The 20595-nt window shown below is 35.1% G+C and overlaps 1 protein-coding gene across 1 annotated transcript in view; it reads left to right on the forward strand.

Annotated features, from left to right (window-relative positions):
* The window catches only part of ITGA1 (integrin subunit alpha 1), a 145759-nt gene that overhangs the window by 121923 nt on the left and 3241 nt on the right, over positions 1–20595 (forward strand). Inside the window, exons 18-28 of the mRNA XM_045566478.1 lie at positions 381–491; positions 2192–2401; positions 4155–4235; positions 4669–4745; positions 7157–7246; positions 8644–8746; positions 11816–11929; positions 14358–14462; positions 14612–14716; positions 15723–15815; positions 18107–18223. Of these exons, the coding sequence (XP_045422434.1) occupies positions 381–491; positions 2192–2401; positions 4155–4235; positions 4669–4745; positions 7157–7246; positions 8644–8746; positions 11816–11929; positions 14358–14462; positions 14612–14716; positions 15723–15815; positions 18107–18223 (1206 nt within the window). The remainder of the gene's footprint in view (positions 1–380; positions 492–2191; positions 2402–4154; positions 4236–4668; positions 4746–7156; positions 7247–8643; positions 8747–11815; positions 11930–14357; positions 14463–14611; positions 14717–15722; positions 15816–18106; positions 18224–20595) is intronic.

Genomic DNA, 20595 nt, shown 5'->3' on the forward strand with positions numbered 1-20595 from the left:
TTTCTTAGAAGTATTACATAGTGATTTTTAGCTGGAGGGCTCAAGAAACAATATTGTTTTTATGCAAATAACTCAGGGTGGTGTATCCTGACACAGCAAGGTATGACGTAGCCCATCACTCCGGCAAGCCCATCTGAAGAGCTGTAGGTGAGTCGGCTGGCCATACTCTGAAGCCTCTGCGTTCCAGACGTGCCCCTGTCAAAATGGAATGCCAGTCCCCCTCCAGCAAAGCAAAAGCCTGAGGAGGTCATATGTCAGATTAGGTGCACAAGAATGTTCTAGTAAGCCTGGCCCATAGGGGCAGGAGAAGGAAGCCGTAACAAGATCAGAACGTCAATTAAGTATGATACCAATGATATGTTTTATGTTCCAACCTCTAGGACAAGCATGACTTTCAGGATTCTGTGAGGATAACTTTGGATTTTAATCTTACTGATCCAGAAAATGGGCCTGTTCTTGATGATTCTCTACCAAACTCAGTACATGAACATGTAAGTCAGATGTTTTTAAAATTTGGAATACCTACCTGTAAGTATATCAGAAAAAACCTTGAAACACATAACCCTAAATCAATTAAATTTTTTAAAAAGAATTAGGCTCTTCTAGACTTTTCTAAATCTTTCTAATTTCATATTGTTGGCCTTTAAGGGAACTAGTAAATGACACCCATTTTTATCTCACTTGAATTCAGGACCAACTGAAAGAAATTTCCCCTTTTATTCTAATAAACACTGGGTTGGTTGGAGGGCATGGTGTAGGTATAACGGGTGTCCTCACACTGAAGCACAGACTTAGACACAGATAACCAACTAGGTCATTAGCAGCCCTGATCCATCCCTGGCCTTCGTCACGGGGTCCCACCTCCTAAAATATGCAAAATGGAGTAGAGCTGAATGTATGTTTCCTGTGGACACACTGCTACCCAAGAGCAGAAGAGAGAGGAAAGGACTGAGCTGTGTTTGCCCAATTTCTGCTTCCAAATTTAGAGTCCACTGCCCCATCCCTGAGAGTGAGTGAGGGGAGAGAAGGGGGAGGGTGTCCCCAAGTGAGGCACCAATGGAGAAGATGTTAAGAATGGGGAATTTATTTTCTCCATACACGTATCTTCCACTCTCCCTTCCTTCCTACCAAACTTATTTATTGTCTTATACATACCAGGCATTGGAGCTTGCAGTCTAACCTAGGAAACAGATATAAAGTAATAATTAGATCATATTCGAGAATTTCAGAGCTCTACAGCAACGTCAACCTAGACTGGGGAGCCCCCCTGCAGTTGTGACATTTAAGGCGAGCCCTGAAGGATAGGATGGTTTCCCATCCTATTTCGCGGAGTGGGGGGAACAAAGGGATAATGTGTGTGAAAGTCCTGAGGCATGAAGGAAACTGAGCTACGCTCGCTAGTGTGGCTGAAGCTAAAGAGCAAGGGGGAGGCGATGTGAGATCTGGCAGGGGCCACATCCTTCCGGAGTTGGTACTAATGCACAAATCCTAAACTTTTTAAAGAGTAGCGCAATGCTATTGAAAGCTTCCGTGTGGCTCAGTCAGGGGACAGGATGTTGCCGTGTGGAGTGATTGGAGGGAGACAGGAGTGGATGCGGAGACCAGTGGGATGCTGTTACTTTAGTTCAGGGAGGAAAGGAGGATGCCTGGGTGAGAGGTGGCAGAGGGAATGGAGAAACAGGGAAGGTTTGGGGAGATATTTAGAAAAGAAGTAGAATAGATAGTGCTTGGTGTTGGATTAACGAGGAAGAGGTATCAAGCAAGACTCCTAGATGTGTGGCTTAACCACTTTCCACCTTCCTGACTGAGCTTTATGACATTCCCATGTACTTGATTCTTTTTAACAGAAAATCTCATAATTAGAGTTGAATAGATTTAGATCTTGGAGCACTTGACTTGATATTTTGAAACTGTTCTTCTCTGGCAGACTAAAGCCAGTGAAAAACATCCATGAAAACTGTGCGTTCTTAAAAGGACTAGAAGAATTTATATCCATAAGTAAAAGTTTATTCTTTTCCTCTACAAATTACAGGAATAAATATAAAATTTCTTAAGATTTTTGCAGTGTGAAATTGATTCTCTTTATGAGTTGCTTAACTTATTTTGGCAAAATATCATTTCTGTAACACATTGATAGGTAATTTTCAATAATAATTAAATTTTGAAAAGTAGTTTCCTGTCACCATTACAGATTCCCTTTGCCAAAGATTGTGGAAACAAGGAAAAATGTATCTCAGACCTCAGCCTGGACGTATCCACCACAGAAAAGGGCTTGCTTATTGTCAGGTCCCAGAATGACAAGTTCAACATCAGCCTCACAGTCAAAAACAAAAAGGACAGCGCCTATAACACCAGGACAATAGTGCATTATTCTCCAAATCTAATATTTTCAGGAATTGAGGTAAACTTTTCATTTTTCATTTATTTTTCCTCACAATAATCATTTATTGAACCTACTTTTTATACTACTGTGCTAATTGCTTTTATTACAGTTATTTTAGGAGAATAGAAAACATTTCATATATAAAAGTAGTGCTCATCAGTGGTGAACATGCCAAGCTTTTTCTTAAAGCTTTTGTTTTATTGGTTTGAAGATACATGTCTTTTCTTAGATTCAGAATGAGGGAAGTATAGCTAATGTATCAAAATTGCATGTTTCACAGAGTCCTTAAACAACTAAAATTGTGACTGAGTCAAGTAAAACAATAAACATAGCATCAAAACCAAAACAGTTTAACATAGATGCAGAGAGGGACCTCTGTGCTGAAAAAAATAAAAATTCACACGTGGGAAAATCAAAATACCATTTCCCCTTTTCTATGCAAAATTCTTACTTTGGCAAAAGATTTGTATGAAATGACTACGTCCTATTGATTCATAACAGAAGTTTTTTTTTTATCATTTTAGCAATAACATATCTGCATAAGATGCTGTAGCAGGGGTAATTAGTGTTTCCAAATTTGAACATTGCTTTCGATTCTGATCTCCAAATAAATCCCCCAGAGTTAATACATATTAATATATAATGCATATATTTATATAAATTAATAATATGTGATTCCTATTAAAAGCAATATACTTATTATACATAGTATTAAAACACTGTTGTCTAGCTTCTGTAAATTCACATTTGCACTGATATTTATCACATTTCTTAGGATATCACTTAGAGACATGATGACTAAGGCTTGAAAAAGATGTCACATATTACTATGCATATTTTGGATTCAGTTAAGAATATTAATTATAAATATAAACATGCAAAATAATGTTGGAGAAATATTACCACTAACATTTTCTCTTGAAAAAGTGCTGTGTTAAAGATCATAGCCTATACCCTCTTCAGCTAATTTAACGGCCCCAGCAGAGAGTCAGTGCATCTCCTCCACTTATATTAACAGTAACAGTAATAATAATGACAGCAACCCTTTCTTGAGTCATACTACATGTTAGACACTGTTCTAAGGATTTCACTTATTTAATTCCCATTAATTCTTTTATAAGTAAATATTACTATAGCGCAGAGATTCACAGATGAAGCCTTTTTTTCACATTTTTAACATTTCTGCAATTGCATTTTACAGTTGATACCATGTTTATTTACCTGGCAGCATTATTTCTGCTTCCTATTGACATATAAAATAATGGTGTGGCACATGTCCAATGGCATTTTAAGTTTGATGGAATAGAGTGTGGTGAACCCCACTGAGGTGAGGAACCTTGGCAAGGAAAAAGCTAACAGTGGTGGAGTTGGGATTTGAATCCTGGCTCTTATCCACTGTGCTAAACTTCTCTAATGACTGAAGTTCACTGCGGGCTGCTGTGTGCCAGTCTGGTGTGTGTGGATTATTTTGCTGAGCTACTGTAATCCTGGTGAGGTAGGGGCTGTTAATACTCCCATCTTACAACTGAGGATTTAGGCAGGACAGTGAGATATGCTTTGTATTTCAGGCGCCCTTGAGTGATGTTTTTAGATTTTCATGGGCTCTGGAACAGGTGGTCACAGAATGCTGTGACTCTCCTGGCTGAACTGAGAGACAAATCTTGGCAAGGAGATCACCAAGGCACAGCTGGGAAAATTCTTAAAAAAAAAAAAAAAAGTTCACGTATTTTACCTGCTTTCAGCTCTAACTCTGTTTACTTTCTCTTCCTAGGCTATCCAAAAAGACAGTTGTGAATCCAAACGTAATATCACATGTAAAGTTGGATATCCTTTTCTGAGAAAAGGAGAAATGGTGAGAAGAATGTACAAAATACATGCGTCAATTGAATATGAAGAATAATATGCTCAAAGCCAAATATAGAAATCCTTCTAATGGTAGTTTAGGATAATGCAGATTAAAAAAATGAATTCAAAATTGTGACACCTTGGAATCTGCTATGGTCTGAATGTTTGTGTCCCCCCAAAATTCATGTGTTGAAACTTAATCGCAAACATTCAGACCATAGCAATATGCAAATGATATTGCTTATTCACATTAAAAAGTACACAAATATTATATTCTATCTATTTTTGAGATGTGATGAGGTTTTATTTTGTAACATAATGTTTCTTAAATACCTTCATAATTTGAGTTTAGGTAATAGCATTTATGTAAATTGAATATTGTAATCAAAGTAAACTTTTTTTAATCTGTTCCTAAAGATATATCTTTTTTTATCTCATAGGTAACTTTCAAAATACTATTTCAGTTTAACACATCTCATCTCATGGAAAATGTGACCATTCATTTAAGTGCAACAAGGTTGGTTTATATGTGTGTGTGAGTGTATGTGTATGTATGTACATAATTTCTTTTGTGTATTTGGAATATTTGCTTTATAGTCTCACTGGCAGCTTCTTATAGCTTGTATGAAATCAATAGAAGTGGAAGGCAACGGACCACTTTGCTTCACAAAAACACCCTTATCAGTAATTAGCAAAATGAAGAAATTTTCACTTAGTAAGAATAATTCACCTAACTAGATTAGGTTCTATGAGCTATAGAATATATTATAATCACACATCACTTATATCTGCAAATTTCATGTAAATTCATAAAAATGTTATAAGCTCTGCTAATTTAAAAAATTTTACTGGCTGCCCATCAAGGTCAACTGAATCATTAGGTGGACTTAAAGTTTCATGATATCATTTTGTAGTTAAATAAATTTTAATCTAATCAGTCAGAGCTTCTGAAAGGTATCACAGACTAAAAACACCAAAAGGCCAATAAGGAAATTGGAATAGTGGTTTAATTTTCTTCTAAGTGTAATTTTTCATGGGGCCATCTCCAGTGAGATTAATTCTGTCTTTTATTACTTTGTTTCCCAGTAACTAGTATTGTGCCTGGCATATAATAATCAATAAGTAGATGTAGAGTAAATGAATAAGTGAGAGAAAATAATTAATAGATGAATTAATTCTGAATGTTCAATTCAATTCAACTCAAAAATATTTGACACCTATTATGAACAAGATATTGAATTATTCACTGTAAGAAGTAATAAAAATTACTAAGGGCATGAACCTCCTCATGGGGTGAATATTACAGCAGAGGGTTGAGACTGGTGTAAAATTATTGTAATACAGGATAAAGTAAGGACGATCCATCATAGAAATAAAAACCATGTGTCAGAAACTTAATGGAGTCTGGAATAATATCCGCTTGGCAATGAGAACCCAAGAAGGCCTTATCAAGGAAATTATAATTGAAAAAGAACTTGAAGGATGGATAGCATTTCACAGAGAGCTTGGTGAATAGGATTAGGTGAGCATTTCAGGCAACATACACAACTTGATCAAAAACTCAAGGTAGACCAGCTGATCTCTTTGAGGAATATTGGGTAACACATTTTAGCTGAAAGGTAGGGAATACTTAAGTAGTAATGGGAAGTAAACAGGGACTGTGCATCCCACCATGGTATATAGGTACCGAATGTCAGTACAAGGCATTTTTTCCTAATAGAACAGGCCGTGAGGAGCCAGAAAAATTTTTGAGAGGTAAAGTCATATGTACAGAGCTGCTTTTTAAGATTAATTTGGGAAGGCCGCAGTGTAAAATAGATGAGAGGGAAGGGGACCATTCATACTAAGAGCTCAGTCACACAAATACCTGTAACTCAAGGCAGAATGCTGTTTCACTGCCCTATTGCTCATTTCAAGCCACTTTATACACTTGGAAATAAGCAGGGCCATTAGAAGGTACCCATTGCCCATTCTGTGAGACAGCAGGCAGGTGCTTGGTCAGTTGGTGGAGGGATGTATGTGATAATAGTACTGAAAGCTAACACTTACTGAGTGTTTCCTGTGCCCTTGGCACAATCTTAAGTACTTTACATTTATTACTCATTTAGTCATGATTTATAAATCATTTAATGATAAAAAATCTTCATTTTATAGATGAAGAAACCAAGACACAGAGATTACATAACTTGCCCAGAGGGTATCGGTGTTATAGAACAATCCCATTCTCTGGCCCCAGAGCCAGTGTTCATCCCTCATTGCATCACTGGTACATGCTTTTTTAATACAGGGGAACATGAGATGTGTGTGTTTGTGTATGTGTGCATACACATATATACATGTGTTTATGTAATATGTAATTAAAATGACAAAATCAAGGGAATAAATAAGTGCCTAACAAATAACATGAGTATCAAGTACTTAGTACTTAATCTGGAAGGACTATTTAAAGGAGAAAAGAGAAGATTTTAGACATCCTCTCAGCTGTGGGACCCTCGTTACTTCTCTTTGCAAGGTCCTCATCCACAATAAGTAAATAAGAATCATCTGGGGTGATTTGCATTAAAAACATGAATTCTTGGACCCCAGTTTGGACTTACTAAATCCACATTTCTGGGAGAGAAGCCCAGTAATAAATCTGTGTATTTTAACAGTTAAACCTAGGGATTCTTATCAGTCACAGACTTTGTGAAACATAAATCACTGTGGTTTGCAACTCTAGCTGCACATAAGAATCAATGTGGGAACTTTCAACAATACTCATCTCTGACCTCCCTCTTCACCTCAATCAAAAAATAATCAAAACTTCTACTCTTTTGTGCTTTTATTAGTATTTGGTTGTCAAGATAAGCTTCTCTGTCAAATGCTTAGGAATGTCGCTGAGTAGTTAATGATTTAGTGATTTGTCTGAATGTGCTATGCATTGTCTAGTGACAGCGAAGAACCTCCTGAAGCCCTTTCTGATAATGAAGTAAACATTTCTATCCCCGTAAAATATGAAGTCGGTCTACAGTTTTACAGGTAGGAGAAAAGTGAATTTTTATGTCAATGTCTTTCTGTTAACCGGGTGTGGTTCTTAAAGTGTGGTCCCAGGCCAGGAGCATCAGCATCACCTGGGAACTTGGTAGAAAGGCAACTTCTCCAGCTCCACCCCAGACTTACTGAGTCACAAACTCTAGAAACAGGACCAGCAATCTGTGTAAAACAAACCCTCCAGGTGCGTAATTCTCATGCACCCTAATGTTTGAGAACCATTATACTAAATAATCCAAAATGAGAAGTGCTAGTTATACCAGATTGCATTAGCAGTCCAGTCCTAACTCCTAAATGCAAGTTGAAGACCCACAAGTCCTTCTCAAAGACAGTGTTTTCTTAGAGGTCATCAGCATATTTCTTGGCCGTCATCCTCATCCTGTGGGATCTGATTGGCCTACCCAATCCGGACACATGTAATTAAAGCATTTCTCATTGACAAGAGCTATTTATTTCTTCCACTATTCATAAACCATTTCTTTCTCTTAAGAACTTTTTATTTGTCCAAACACCAATCATGTTGACAAACTTTCCCTCTATAAATTCTCTTACTTAAGCAGAACTCCAAGCTTTTCCTAAATAAACACATGCAAGGCATACAAAAAAATATAAGAATCAGTGGCAAGTTCAGTTTCGTCTAAAAGTCTTATTATTTTATTAATTTATTTTCTATGGCACTTTACTAAGAGACTGCAAAAATAAGATTAGAGGATATATACATATATATTGCTTATATTTCATAGCCTTTAAATTCTGTTGGCTATTTTCTGTTTTGCTGTATCTACTGCTATTGGTTCACTGATTTTTCCTAGGACTTTTCTATTTACTTAAAATCAATTTTTGGCAAACACAAATATTTTTTATTTGTCTTCCCTTGACTGAAGTGCTACTTACAAATATGTTACTTTACTAAGTTCATCCAAAGAACATAGATAAGTTGTACAGAGAAGATTAAATTCCTAAATTTAGCAGTAAATGTAGAACTTTAAATTATAAAAAGGTAAACAATTTTTTAAATTTCTTTGAAATTCAGCACTGCTAAAAATACCAAGTTTTAGCTTGACTGTTCACTAAATGTAAATGGTATTAGTGAATACAGAAAAACTTTTCACTTGTTAACAATGAAATTTTAATTTAAAAAACTACACATGTTTTAGCATGTTAGTGTTAAATAAGCATCGATTATAGTTGAACTAAATTATATAATCCTTCTTGCCCTCCTCAAAGATTTAATTTTAGGTTTCAGGGTAAAAGAATTTCCCATCTGAATTGAAATCTCTGTAAGTATTTTTGTAGAATTACATGGTATGGAGAAAGAAAAGAATGAGGCCAAATAAAATTTAAACTTTGTCATGTTTTATTTTTCTTCTTTCAATTGTTTTAAGCTCTGCAAGTGAATACCATATTTCAGTTGCTGCCAATGAAACAGTCCCTGAAGTTATTAATTCTACTGAGGACATTGGAAATGAAATTAATATCTTCTACTTGGTAAGAAATTACCCCTAAATTAGTATTATAATGGAGTTATTTGTAAATTTATAAATAAAAGCATTAACACATAGAAACATGTTGTTTAAACATTTAATCTCTATATTCCAGCATATATTCTTTATAATTTCACTATTGTTAATATTTTATTTAAATTAATGATAATTATACTTTGAATCAATTTTAAAGACTTAGGTCTCTAATTTCTTCATTGTAAGACACAATTATTAGAATGACTTCCTAGAAAAAAATAAATTATGGGACCATATAGATAGTACCTATAAACCTGTAGATTTCATTTACATTATTTTTTCAGTATGACTGAGAAAAGTACCTTTTTAATAATTATGACTACTTTAAAAATTGATTATTTCAAAATTATCTTGGCAACGTTTTTCTTTATTCAACATACAAATATGTATCTCATTCTGTTCATTGCAACCTTTTATATGTATTATACTATAAATTACTGATTTTGGTTCTACCACCTCCTTAAGTGATAATTTTCCATTATATTTATTTTTCCTTTTGAATCATTCATAACAAACTTTTCCTAACCACTACAGCAAAGAATCATGGAATTTCATTTTAGGTAATGCCTACTAGCAGATAGACTCAAGCTAATATTACTCAGGAAAAAAAGGAAGCCCAATTCAAATGAATTTAAATATGTATTCACAAGTATGAAATAGTGCAACATAATTATAAATAAAGATAGTCTCAATCTTTTTAGGAATTGCCAACAATGATAAAGGAAGTTCTTACAAAGTGGATATAAATGTATACTCTCAAGATGAATCTCATTGTTTTTATTTGTGCTCTTTGCTAAAATTCCTGTGACAATATACCCTGGAAATTAGTATCAATGCCAGTCACTCTACTAGATTCTGGTATAAATTTTTAGAATTCAGGCTATCAGGTTTCTCCAACCTCTTTCACTTTTCCTGAATAAGAGAATTCAGCAAACAATGAGAAAGAAATAAAACAAAAAGATTTTGAATGTTGTAGATATTCATACATTGTAACTTATTAGGGTCCAGATTTGAAACAGGTACTCCTTGACTATTATAAATACTGTTGATATAAATAACATTGTTAGGCACACCCCTGAGCATAAATCTCTGTGTGCATCTCTGATTATTTTGCTGAGGTAAATTCTAGAAGTAGAATAATGGAATTTTTAAGAGTAACACTTTTTAGGTGAGACCCAGTAACTTTACTGCTAGGAATTTTCCCTAGGAAATTACTGGTGATTCAGAGATTTCAGGGATATTCTTAACAATGTTATTTATGATAGTTTAAAAATTAAAATCTTGGCACAATCTAAAAGCTTAACAGCATAAAATTACTTAAATAAATTATCATGTATTCAATGAAGAGTATATAATACATTCAATGGAAGGGATTTATTATAATATTTTAGAGGGTACATTTTAGAGTAAGAAACCCTAGTTCTGCTGTTTACCATCTCTTGTGATCTTGGAAGTTTTTTGTGCTCTTTCTAACCTTGTTACCTCATTGATAAAACAGAGATAATAAGAGAATCTGCCACCTAGGGTTGTTAACAGGGTTAAAGGCAATAATGCAAATAAGAAGATTGGCAGTGTGTGGCACATAATCAACAATAAATATTAATATTGTGGTTGCTATTAGGTATTAACAGTCATATTCTCAAAGATCCTGTAAGTTTATGGAAAATACCATAGCATAATAAATTTTATGGACAGGATACAAAGTTTTGTATTTTATGTGATACAAATTTTATAAAATATGCATATATGCAAATAATAAAGATAGGTAACTTACACTAAAATGTTACCAAGGTCATTGAATTGTAAGAAACTTTTATTTCTGTTTATTTTCAGCATTTTCCAATACTTTTACAAAGAACATTTTTTTAATCAGAACAAATAAATGATAATTACAGAACACACGATTTCTGACGAAGTATCAGGAAACAGAATTCGACTAGGAGTCCATGCCAGGCAAGCCTAGGACATATTACTATAAAAGAAAGAGTCAAGCAGCATGTTTAAGAGGCTAGGCACAGCTGGTCAGGAATGTCCAGAATTCCAGGATTAAGGGATGTAGTTAATCTTTAGCAATCACAGGAAATTGCTCCATATCTGAGTAGCTCTCAGTCGAGAAGTTTCAGTTAGGTAGGTCAGTAGATTTCCTGGCATCTATCCATGTAGATCAAGGAGCTAAAGATGCTGCACAGGGGTGCCATGGGGTCAGAGCCTGGAGATCATGCTTGAGCGGTAGGAAGGAAGGCCACTGCACCTGGTTGCCCCAATTCACTTGTGCCTTCTAAGCAGGATGGGACTTCTGGATAGTGTGTTCAGCTTCCTGCTGAACTTCGTCCTGCCCACCCTCCTCTCTAAGCTATGCTCACCACTGGTGGCAGAGTATGATATTGAGTGAGAATTCTGGGTTAGTGGATAAAAACAAATGGAAATTGAGATGAAAGTCAATCTGACTCATATCAGACCAGATTATCAACAGCCAGAGACACAATAGCCCTGGCTGGGGATAGGATGGTGAAGGGAAGAAGACGGGTGTCTGTCTGATTTGCCTGTGTGGTGGTGACAGATCCTATGTAGTCAGGGTTAGAGATGATTTATGGGTTTAAGGAGTTATGGAAAACTGAGTTAAGGCAACCAAAAATATGCTAAACTGTTCCATGTGGAGCAGGTAAATGATCTCCCTCTTTTCCAGCTCCAAAAAGCCTGGTATGTTAGAAAGGACGGTGAGCATGGCAAGAGCCTAAAAACAGAAAAATGTTCAATTCTGATTCTCCATTAATCCTAATCCTGTTTGGGGTGTGGAGAAAGGAGGAACAATATGTTTGTAGCTGATCATATGACCACTGACCATCAAACATCCATATTTTCTTGCTAGTTTAATTAACCCAGTTCTCTGTACAGTGCCATAAACTGTCTGCATTCATTTGGGATTCAAAATAGTACACAGCTTAATCCATCAACTAAAAACCAAAGTCCTCCGTAAGACAGAAAAGATGCAGTTGAAAGAGGAAGAAAGGATTACATTTCTATTTTTTTCCTATAGATCAGAAAAAGTGGACATTTTCCAATGCCAGAACTTAAGCTGTCAATTTCATTCCCCAATTTGACGTCAGATGGTTACCCTGTGCTGTACCCAACTGGATGGTCATCTTCTGATGTAAGTCATGTGTGCCCCGGAATTATGTCATTGCTGCTATCTTTTCCACCTCGATCATGCCTTTTGTTTTGCATGTCACTTGGGATAGTTTTTACCAAAGTAATATGGAGAGGCATGTAGAAAATTGAATAATAATAACTTCCACTGGTTATTTAGTAGATATATTATTCTGTAGAACTGCTGTGACGAATTACCACAAATTGGGTGACTAAAAACAACAGAAATTTATTCTTTCACAGTTCTGGAGGCCAGGAGTCCAAAATCAAGGTGTTGACTCCATCTGGAGCCTCTGAGGAAAATTCTCTGTTTCATTGCCCTCTCCTAGCTGCTGTGGCTGCTTCTGACCCTTGGGGTTCCTTGGCTTGTGGCAGCATAACTCCAGTCTCTGCCTCCGTCTTCACATGGTCTTCTTCTCTTTGTTTCTGTGTGTTCTCCTCCTCTGTCTCAACCTGTTTCTGCTGTCATCATTGGATTTAGGGCCCACCCTAAATCCAGAATTATCTCTTCTGGAGATCCTTAATTTAATTACATCTGCAAAGACCCTATCTCCAAATAAGTTCACATTCCTAGGTTCTAGGAGTTGGGCATGTCTTTTGTGGGATCACTATTTAATCCACCCAAGTATATTTTAGGTAATTGTTGATTGATGCCTGAAGTTTTTGTTACACTTTAATTGGTTTTTAGTGATTGAACAACTCTATAAAGAGATTTAATTGTTCCTTTGCACACACAGCTGCACATAAAATAGTTGTTTACTCACTTATCCCAAACAATCGCAGTATTGCACCCCATTTGTACTTGTAGCATTCAATCAGACTATATGATAGTTAATTATTGTGGTTTAGTGCCTGAAACACAGAAAATCACAGTAAATATTGAATTAATGAATGTGTGATTTCAATGTTTGACAATCTGTCTTTTTGCACATTTTAAAAGTATTCTCAGAAAACAAGAAATAGCAGCAGTGATAGTTGGCTTACCTAAGGGCATAGAAGAAGCAAACTTCCAGAAAGCAAACTTCTGGAATTTCCCTCTAATCCAAAAAAGCAGATTTGCAAGAATCTAAAAAGAGAAAAAATTATACTTTTCATACTACTTATGAACTTTTATCCTTATTATCTTTTATCAAGAATGTAGGGAGCACTGAGAAAGCAAAGGGGTTATTTTAATTTTATTTTTATTTTTGGCTGTTCAGAAAAAGTTTATTCACATATCTCATGGGTGTTGGCAGGGAAACAATTGGACTGAACTCTCAGTTGCCTTTTAAGAAACTTGCCTTTGACCTTTGAGAGCAGAAGCCATCCCCAAATTGGGCTGACACATTGAATGGGGTCTTTAAGCATCTGTGTATCATGTTCTAAGATTTCTCTGTTAGTTAATTCCCATTAGCATAAATATAAAACCAAATAAATTCTCATTGGCCCAGATCTCCAAAACAATCCCTCTCTTTCTCCATTTTTATTTATTTATTTATCTATTTATTTAATTTTGTATTTCAGCATATTACAAGGGTACAAATGTTTAGGTTACATATATTGCCTTTGCCCCACCCAAGGCAGAGCTTCAAGCATGTCCATCCCCCAGATGGTGCACACCACACCCATTAGGGGTAAATATACCCATCTCCTCCTCCCCGCCCCATCTGCCCAACACCCAAGGAATATTACTACTATATATGCACTTAAGTGTTGATCAGTTAATACCAATTTGATGGTGAGTATATGTGATGCTTGTTTTTCCATTCTTGTGATACTTCACTTAGTAGAATGGGCTCCAGCTTGCAAAGGGTTTATTAGATTAAGTCTAGAGAAAGAATCTGAGACCCAGTTATCTTGTAAAAATAGCATTTTAACATGTATAGGTCTATCCACTTACATCTTCTTCCCATATAGACTAAGTTTCTTACCCTTGGTGTGTAGGGACTCAAAAATATTATTGGATGAATACATAAATACAGATAAACTTCCTTCGCTTTCTAATTCTGTTTCATAAGCCATCATAGGAGCCATAATACTGAAGAACAAATGCTAACCCTTTTTGTTTTCCTCAGTAGAGGTTTAAGGTTTTTTCTTTCTCTGTATTATGGAAATTTACAAGCTAATCTTTGATGACAGCAATAAATTAATGAGTGCATTACTCATGTAATAGTAAGTTCTACTAGCGTTCTATCTTTTCTGTAACAACCTCACTGGTATTCATTACAATTCAAAAATAGCATGGTAACAGGAATTATTATCTGGGCGTTGGTATGTATGTATATATGATATGTTGCTGGTGCATAATATCCTTCTTAAGCACACTTAATGAAGGTGGATCTTTAATATATGGCAATGCTGTCATTCACAGATTCTTCACATTATCGTACCAAGTCATTTTTCCCTCTGACATATGGGCACTGTCTGATAAAAGAAATACTTTTGTTTCTTAGAATGCAAACTGCAGACCCCGTGTCCTTGAGGATCCTCTTGGTGTCAACTCTGGAAAGAAAAGGACTATATCAAAATCTGACGATCTCAAACGAGGAACAATTCAGGTAAATTAGGACAAGTGCTATTTTTACCTTAGGCTTTCCAAGTGAGTAAACTTAATATTGACCTAGAAATAATTATCTGAGGTATTTGAATATAGTATATTTGATCAAATGGCAAGAATACTAATATGTACCTCTGGACATTTAAACAGGATTGCAGTACATGTAAATTTGCTACTATCACGTGTAATCTCATGCCTTCTGACGTAAGCCAAGTGAATGTTTCGCTTATCTTGTGGAAACCAACTTTTATAAAAGTGAGTAATTGCATTGTTCTATTTCATTATTGAATCAAATCAACAAATATTTGCTTACTACTTGATATGTGCAAGGCACAGCGCTGCTGTTGGAAAGAACGTGAGACTGGAAGTTGAAGGGAATGTGATCTAAGTCCCAGTTCTACTTACAGCTATGTGGGTCTCATCTTCCTTGTCTGTTAAGAACTAAGTTATCTCCAAGTCCCTTCCAGATCAATATACTTTTTTCCAGTCTCTCTTATCCTTTTTCTTTGCACCTTGAGAGATAAATACCTCTCCAGTACCAAAGCTTGCACTTACCTTAATACTTTGGAACTCAGTTAAGGTATAAAGATTATAGAATGAAAATTCATGACACCACTAAAGGAGAGAGCTGGCATATATTTTGGATTTACTGTGTTTTACCAGACTTTTATTCTATGTAAATATATTTTGGAAGATATTTTTAACCCTTTATAAAGCTGAATCTGTCTGAAAGTTTTAAAGCTACCTTAAAACTTAGTTTATTGAATTTTATATTCCTTGTTTCTTTCTTAGGAAGTATTTAGTCGATCACATGAAATTGCCATTTTTAGGTTTGATCATAGTAAGTTGCTATTTTTATAAGTCAAAAAATGTTGAATACTGGCGATTTCATTTTTAATCCTAAATGAATGTCTCTGTAAACTTCATCCACCAGAGTGTAGCTATTTCATTCCTACCTACAGTAATGGCAGGGAGAGTTTGAGTTGAGTTTCTTTTTTCTAAGGGTAAATCTGAATAGAAATTATTCAGAAGTTTTTTCCATTCAATAACAAGGATCTAAGAGAGGATTTGGGGGGCCAAAGGAAGAAAGATGGATACACGGTCATCATTTGATACTACCAGTTCCCTTTAGAAGTTAACAAAACCAGTGTTTTCAGTCTCTCAGAGAAACCTTAACTTTAATAATTGTACTACTCAAACATAACTAGCTCTCATTTTGATTAGCATAATATATTTAAAATAAATCCTGTTTGTTTTTCAGGCCCATTTTTCCAGCTTAAATCTTACTGTAAGGGGAGAACTTCAGAGTGAAAATACATCACTGGTTTTAAGTAGTAGCAATCAAAAAAGAGAGGTAAGTGCAACTCTAAGTTTTGAAAACATTATACATTTTACTCTGAATTTTGTGACATAATGTTTTATAATTGCTTATTTTCCTTTAAGCAGTGACTGGCACTGCTCTCAATAAGTGACAGATACTATTTGCTTCAAATTATACTTCCTTTGCTTCAAGTGTGATTTCAGTCTCATTCTTCTTGTAAGAAACTGGGAAAATCATGATATTTACAATTACTATGCCATGTTTGACTTTATCACTTCTAACTATCACAGTAAATGGATGTTTTTACTTTCACCTTGATAACAAATGATGCATGGGTAACTTTCCTCCTTAAAAATTGAAATTATAAGATGCCGCTGACATCTGAAGAGCAGGCTTGAAAAATAATTTCTTTACAAAAGGTATCTTTATACTGTATAAGAATACATGTAAGTTTTTTAAAGTTTTCTTCATTTAGTCATCAGGAAACTTGAAACAAAAATGAGATGGTATTCCCTAATACAAATTCAGACTTGAGTTCTTGGCAAAAATACAAAGGTTTGAGGCTTTTTACTCTTGTCCTCCTATAAAATAAGTCCAACTACTTGTTACAGACACAGATACTTCAGCATGATTTCCCTTTTTGGAGAGAGTTTAAATATCCCATGTGGACAAACAACACCATGTGAATCATAAATTTCTATTTAGAGGCTCCCTAACATTCAAATGTTCTTTTAAAATTGCTTATTTGAAATTATTCCAATGTCTATGACCTCTAATAAATATGTACCTTTAAAGAAAAAGGAAAATACAGGCATATAATGTTTACTTACTTCGTAAAGAGCAATTAGCCTGATCAATGCAAAATGGAGAGTTATTCCACAGACAGAAAAGTCAATATTTCACCAAAAACCTACAAAATATGAACATGGATTATATTGGGGAAAGTACATTTGATTCCTAAATATGTTGTGTTGAAACTTTATAATAAGTTTTATTTCCCAAAAATGTTAGTTATAAATTCCCCTGGGGACATTTATTCTACATTAGTCCTAATGGAAAATTATACCTATTAATATATTTATAAAACTGTTAATACTAAAAGTTATCATTTCGTAATTGTATGATCTAAGGGAGGTCATTGATCCTATCTAGATTCCAGTTTTCATATCTGTAAGTTCAGGGAATTGTTTTAGACGTGTTTAAAGTCTGTCTTAGCCTAGCATGGTGGCTTGTGGCTTACACCTATAGTCCCAGCTACTCAGGAGGTTGAGGCGAGAGGATTGCTTATGCCTAGGAATTCGAGCTCAGCTTGGGCAACATAGCAAGATACCATCTCAAAAAAAAAAAAATCTGTCTTAATGGTCTGATTCTGTATATATCTACATTCTTGGCAGTTCTGTGACCTACCTAAAGTGATTTGAGGGGTTTCGATTTGTATCTACTACATACAAATATCTCTCCTGTTAGTTTCCTTTTCTACCCTAATTGCCCCTATAGGTGAAGGAATTGAGATGTTCCCTGTTAATGCAAATACAAAAACTTGGGCTATTATCAACCATTTATATCTACCCTGAATTATTTTTTTTCAAATACCCCAGGGATGAGACACAGAGAAAACAGGTTTCACTGAAGTTTGGGGGCCACCTTGCAAGAGCTTGGGTATCTGGAGCACTAAAAGCTGCCCATTTCACAGTTTTACTTCAATTAGTACTTAATTTATAGATGTGGACCAAGAGATAAGTCAACTGGAAGAGAAAGTGTGGTATAATAAAAAGCACATTGGGGTGAATATACATGTAAAAATTCACTTATCTGTACACTTGAGATTTGTGCATTTTAATGTATTAATAGGAAACTTACACTCAATTTATAAACAAAAAACCACATTAGAATTAACATAAGGAGATCTACTCAGGTTTTTATATTGACAACCTGTGACATCAGCCTAAACTAATGCTATTATGACAATGCAGTAAAGTCTATTAATTAATCTTTGAAACATGCAGTGTTTTGGTTCTCCCTGAGTTAAACAAAAATTCAGTCCTATCCCTGAGCATTCTGATTCATTGACATTTTACTCTTTAGGTATAAATTTCTGAAGGATAAGATTAGAAATTCTTTTTCAGTGATAATAAAATTTGACATAGTTAGAGATTTAGAATAGATGAAGGGCATTTTCAAATGGAGACTCAATGTTTTCTCTGTATGTAGTAATGAGATTAAGTACACTGCTTAGTATAAAATTATAGCCTGCAAGAACTCAGTGTTCCAGGAGTTCTAATAGGTGTTTACCACTGTTAACAATCTTGTTTAATAATTTTCAGCTTGCTATTCAGCTATCCAAAGATGGGCTACCGGGCAGAGTGCCATTATGGGTCATCCTATTGAGTGCTTTTGCTGGATTATTGCTGTTAATGCTGCTCATTTTAGCATTGTGGAAGGTAAGCACCAAAGTTCCTTTGACTTTCTATTTCAATTATTAGCAAATTGGTGAAATAAATTATGATTTCTCCATGTTGTGTAATATAGCATTATACAGCAATGAAACAAACATTGAAATTATAATAATATAAAGAAAAACAAGAAAAATGAATATTTCAAACATTTTTCACAACTTGATCCAATTTTTGTAACGGAAAAAACCTTTAGACATATTCAGAAATCATGGAGGATCTCTGTAGAGTGTAGGATTATAGAGGATTTCCATATGTTGTAACATTTGAAATTTTACAATGAGTATGCATTACTTTTATAAGCAGGGAAGAATGAAAAAAATCTCCTTAATAAAAAAAGAATAGAATGAATTTCTATGTCAATTTAAGGACATATATTATAAATAGTAGATTCATGGTTAAGATAAGGCTTGTTTTAGTCACACATTTCTATGTATCTTAGAGATCAAATACTTCTTTAAGGTGTAAATAGACGTACCAAATTCTATGCAATAAATTGTATGCCTGAGTGCAGACAACGGATTTACTAATTAGTTGGTATAAGGGAGATCTTAATATTTCACAGATTCTTGTTTCAAATCCTTTTGTAAAATTGAGCTACCATCCATTTTGTCTTGAATAAATCTGGATATTAACATAGCATTTTGCTTAGGCTGAGATATACAAGATTTTTAAAACTCTTAGCAGCTTTATCACTTTCAAATTAAACAAAACTGAGATGATAACTTTTGGGATAAATTTAATAGAGAATAAAATCCCATAGAAAAGTTTAATTCAATTTTTTTTCAATTTAATTATCAAATTAGCATCTATTATAAAGTAATATCCCTGTATGTTTTACCTATTATTTTTGAAATAGTTAAACTATGTTAAAAATACAGATTATGGCTACATATTTATTTTTCTAATACACGAGCAACAAAATTATTTAATCAAATAGTTTGAATAGCAAGTTTCTCTCCCAACTGTTCCTATCCTTTCTGACTATCCTGTAATGAATAGCTTCCTCTTTGGGAGCCTTACTGTTAGAGAAGATGAGCAAAACCATGTTAAAGGTGTAGGTCAGTGTCATTTAATTCTATAAATGGAATCCATGGCTTTTCTCTAGCAAAGTCCCCAAGACAGAATTTTCCACCGTATCCAACTCCCAGCTCTTCTTTTTACTTTACAATGTATCAGTGTTCTCCTTGTAATTCCTAGCTTCGCCACACTGTGGTACCCCAGGCCTGGCTTATTGGTGTCAAGATTGTGCTTGAAATAATAGAAAGTGGTTTCTTCATTTATATGCATCTCTAATAGAGTGCGTTTCTGTTGATTTCTTTTTCTTCTGAGCGCTGCACTTGCCCATGTAGTTTTAGGACACCACTGACAAGAGAAGAGGAGAGCCAGACCTAATATCTGGATAGATTCTGTACGGCCGTATACGTCTGTTTAAGACAAAAAAGCAAATAGGAAATTTCATTCACCTGTTTGTTTTTCAGTCACTAGTGACTAGTCTGACAAAGCAGAAATGTAAAAATAAACACTTTCTTTCATCCAGTAAATGTGTTGATACATGCTGATGGCTTCTTAGGCTTTCTTTTTAGGCCCAAAAGAAGGTCATTTGACAAACTTTGGACTGTCTTGACCAGAGGATATGGTTAGTTTGGCCACTTTTGTGGGAGGTTTAGCAATCTGAACTGTGATTCCATGTAGAAGCGAAGGAACTAGCTCCTACTGAACGCTTACTGTGTGCCAGGAACTGCTTTGAGCACTGCCACTCAGCATTCTCACTCAATACTCACAACGCTACTGTGAACCTTATTTTGTAATAAGGAAACTGAGGAACGTAAAAGTTAAGTATGTTTCCCCAAAGCTGCATGGTAAGTAAGGCTCAGAGTAAGGATTTGAATCCTGTCCCAACACCATAAACTATTATCACTCTGTGTTCTCTCCTGCTTTCGTTCCCTCTGCTGTCCTTACAACAATTTTTCAACCAAGGATTTTAACTACATTTTATACCCTAGGACATTAAAGCAAAGAGAGGTTAAGTACGCTCCCAAGAGCTAGTAAATGACTGGATTCAAACAGTGATCTATCTGCAAATCTCATGGCTTTTCCAGTATATCCCACTGCTGTGGGGTATGGAACAGGGCTCTTTATTCTGAAGCTCTAGGAATTGGGTTTTGTTCAAGAAGGTCATAAACTCTCGGAAACATAATATTTGGTTTTGAAATGAGGGTCCCTAGTTGAACTCAGACTTTCAGCAGTTCTATTATACCAAAAAGGTTAATCCCTCTTTCCCCTGCCTTAAAGTTATGTTGGAGCCTCCCTGAAGCACGTGATCAGTCTATAATAGGCTCAGAAGAGCTACTTTCATC

Source organism: Lemur catta, chromosome 12 (genome assembly GCF_020740605.2).
Source record: "Lemur catta isolate mLemCat1 chromosome 12, mLemCat1.pri, whole genome shotgun sequence".
NCBI classification, from domain to species: Eukaryota; Metazoa; Chordata; class Mammalia; order Primates; family Lemuridae; genus Lemur; species Lemur catta.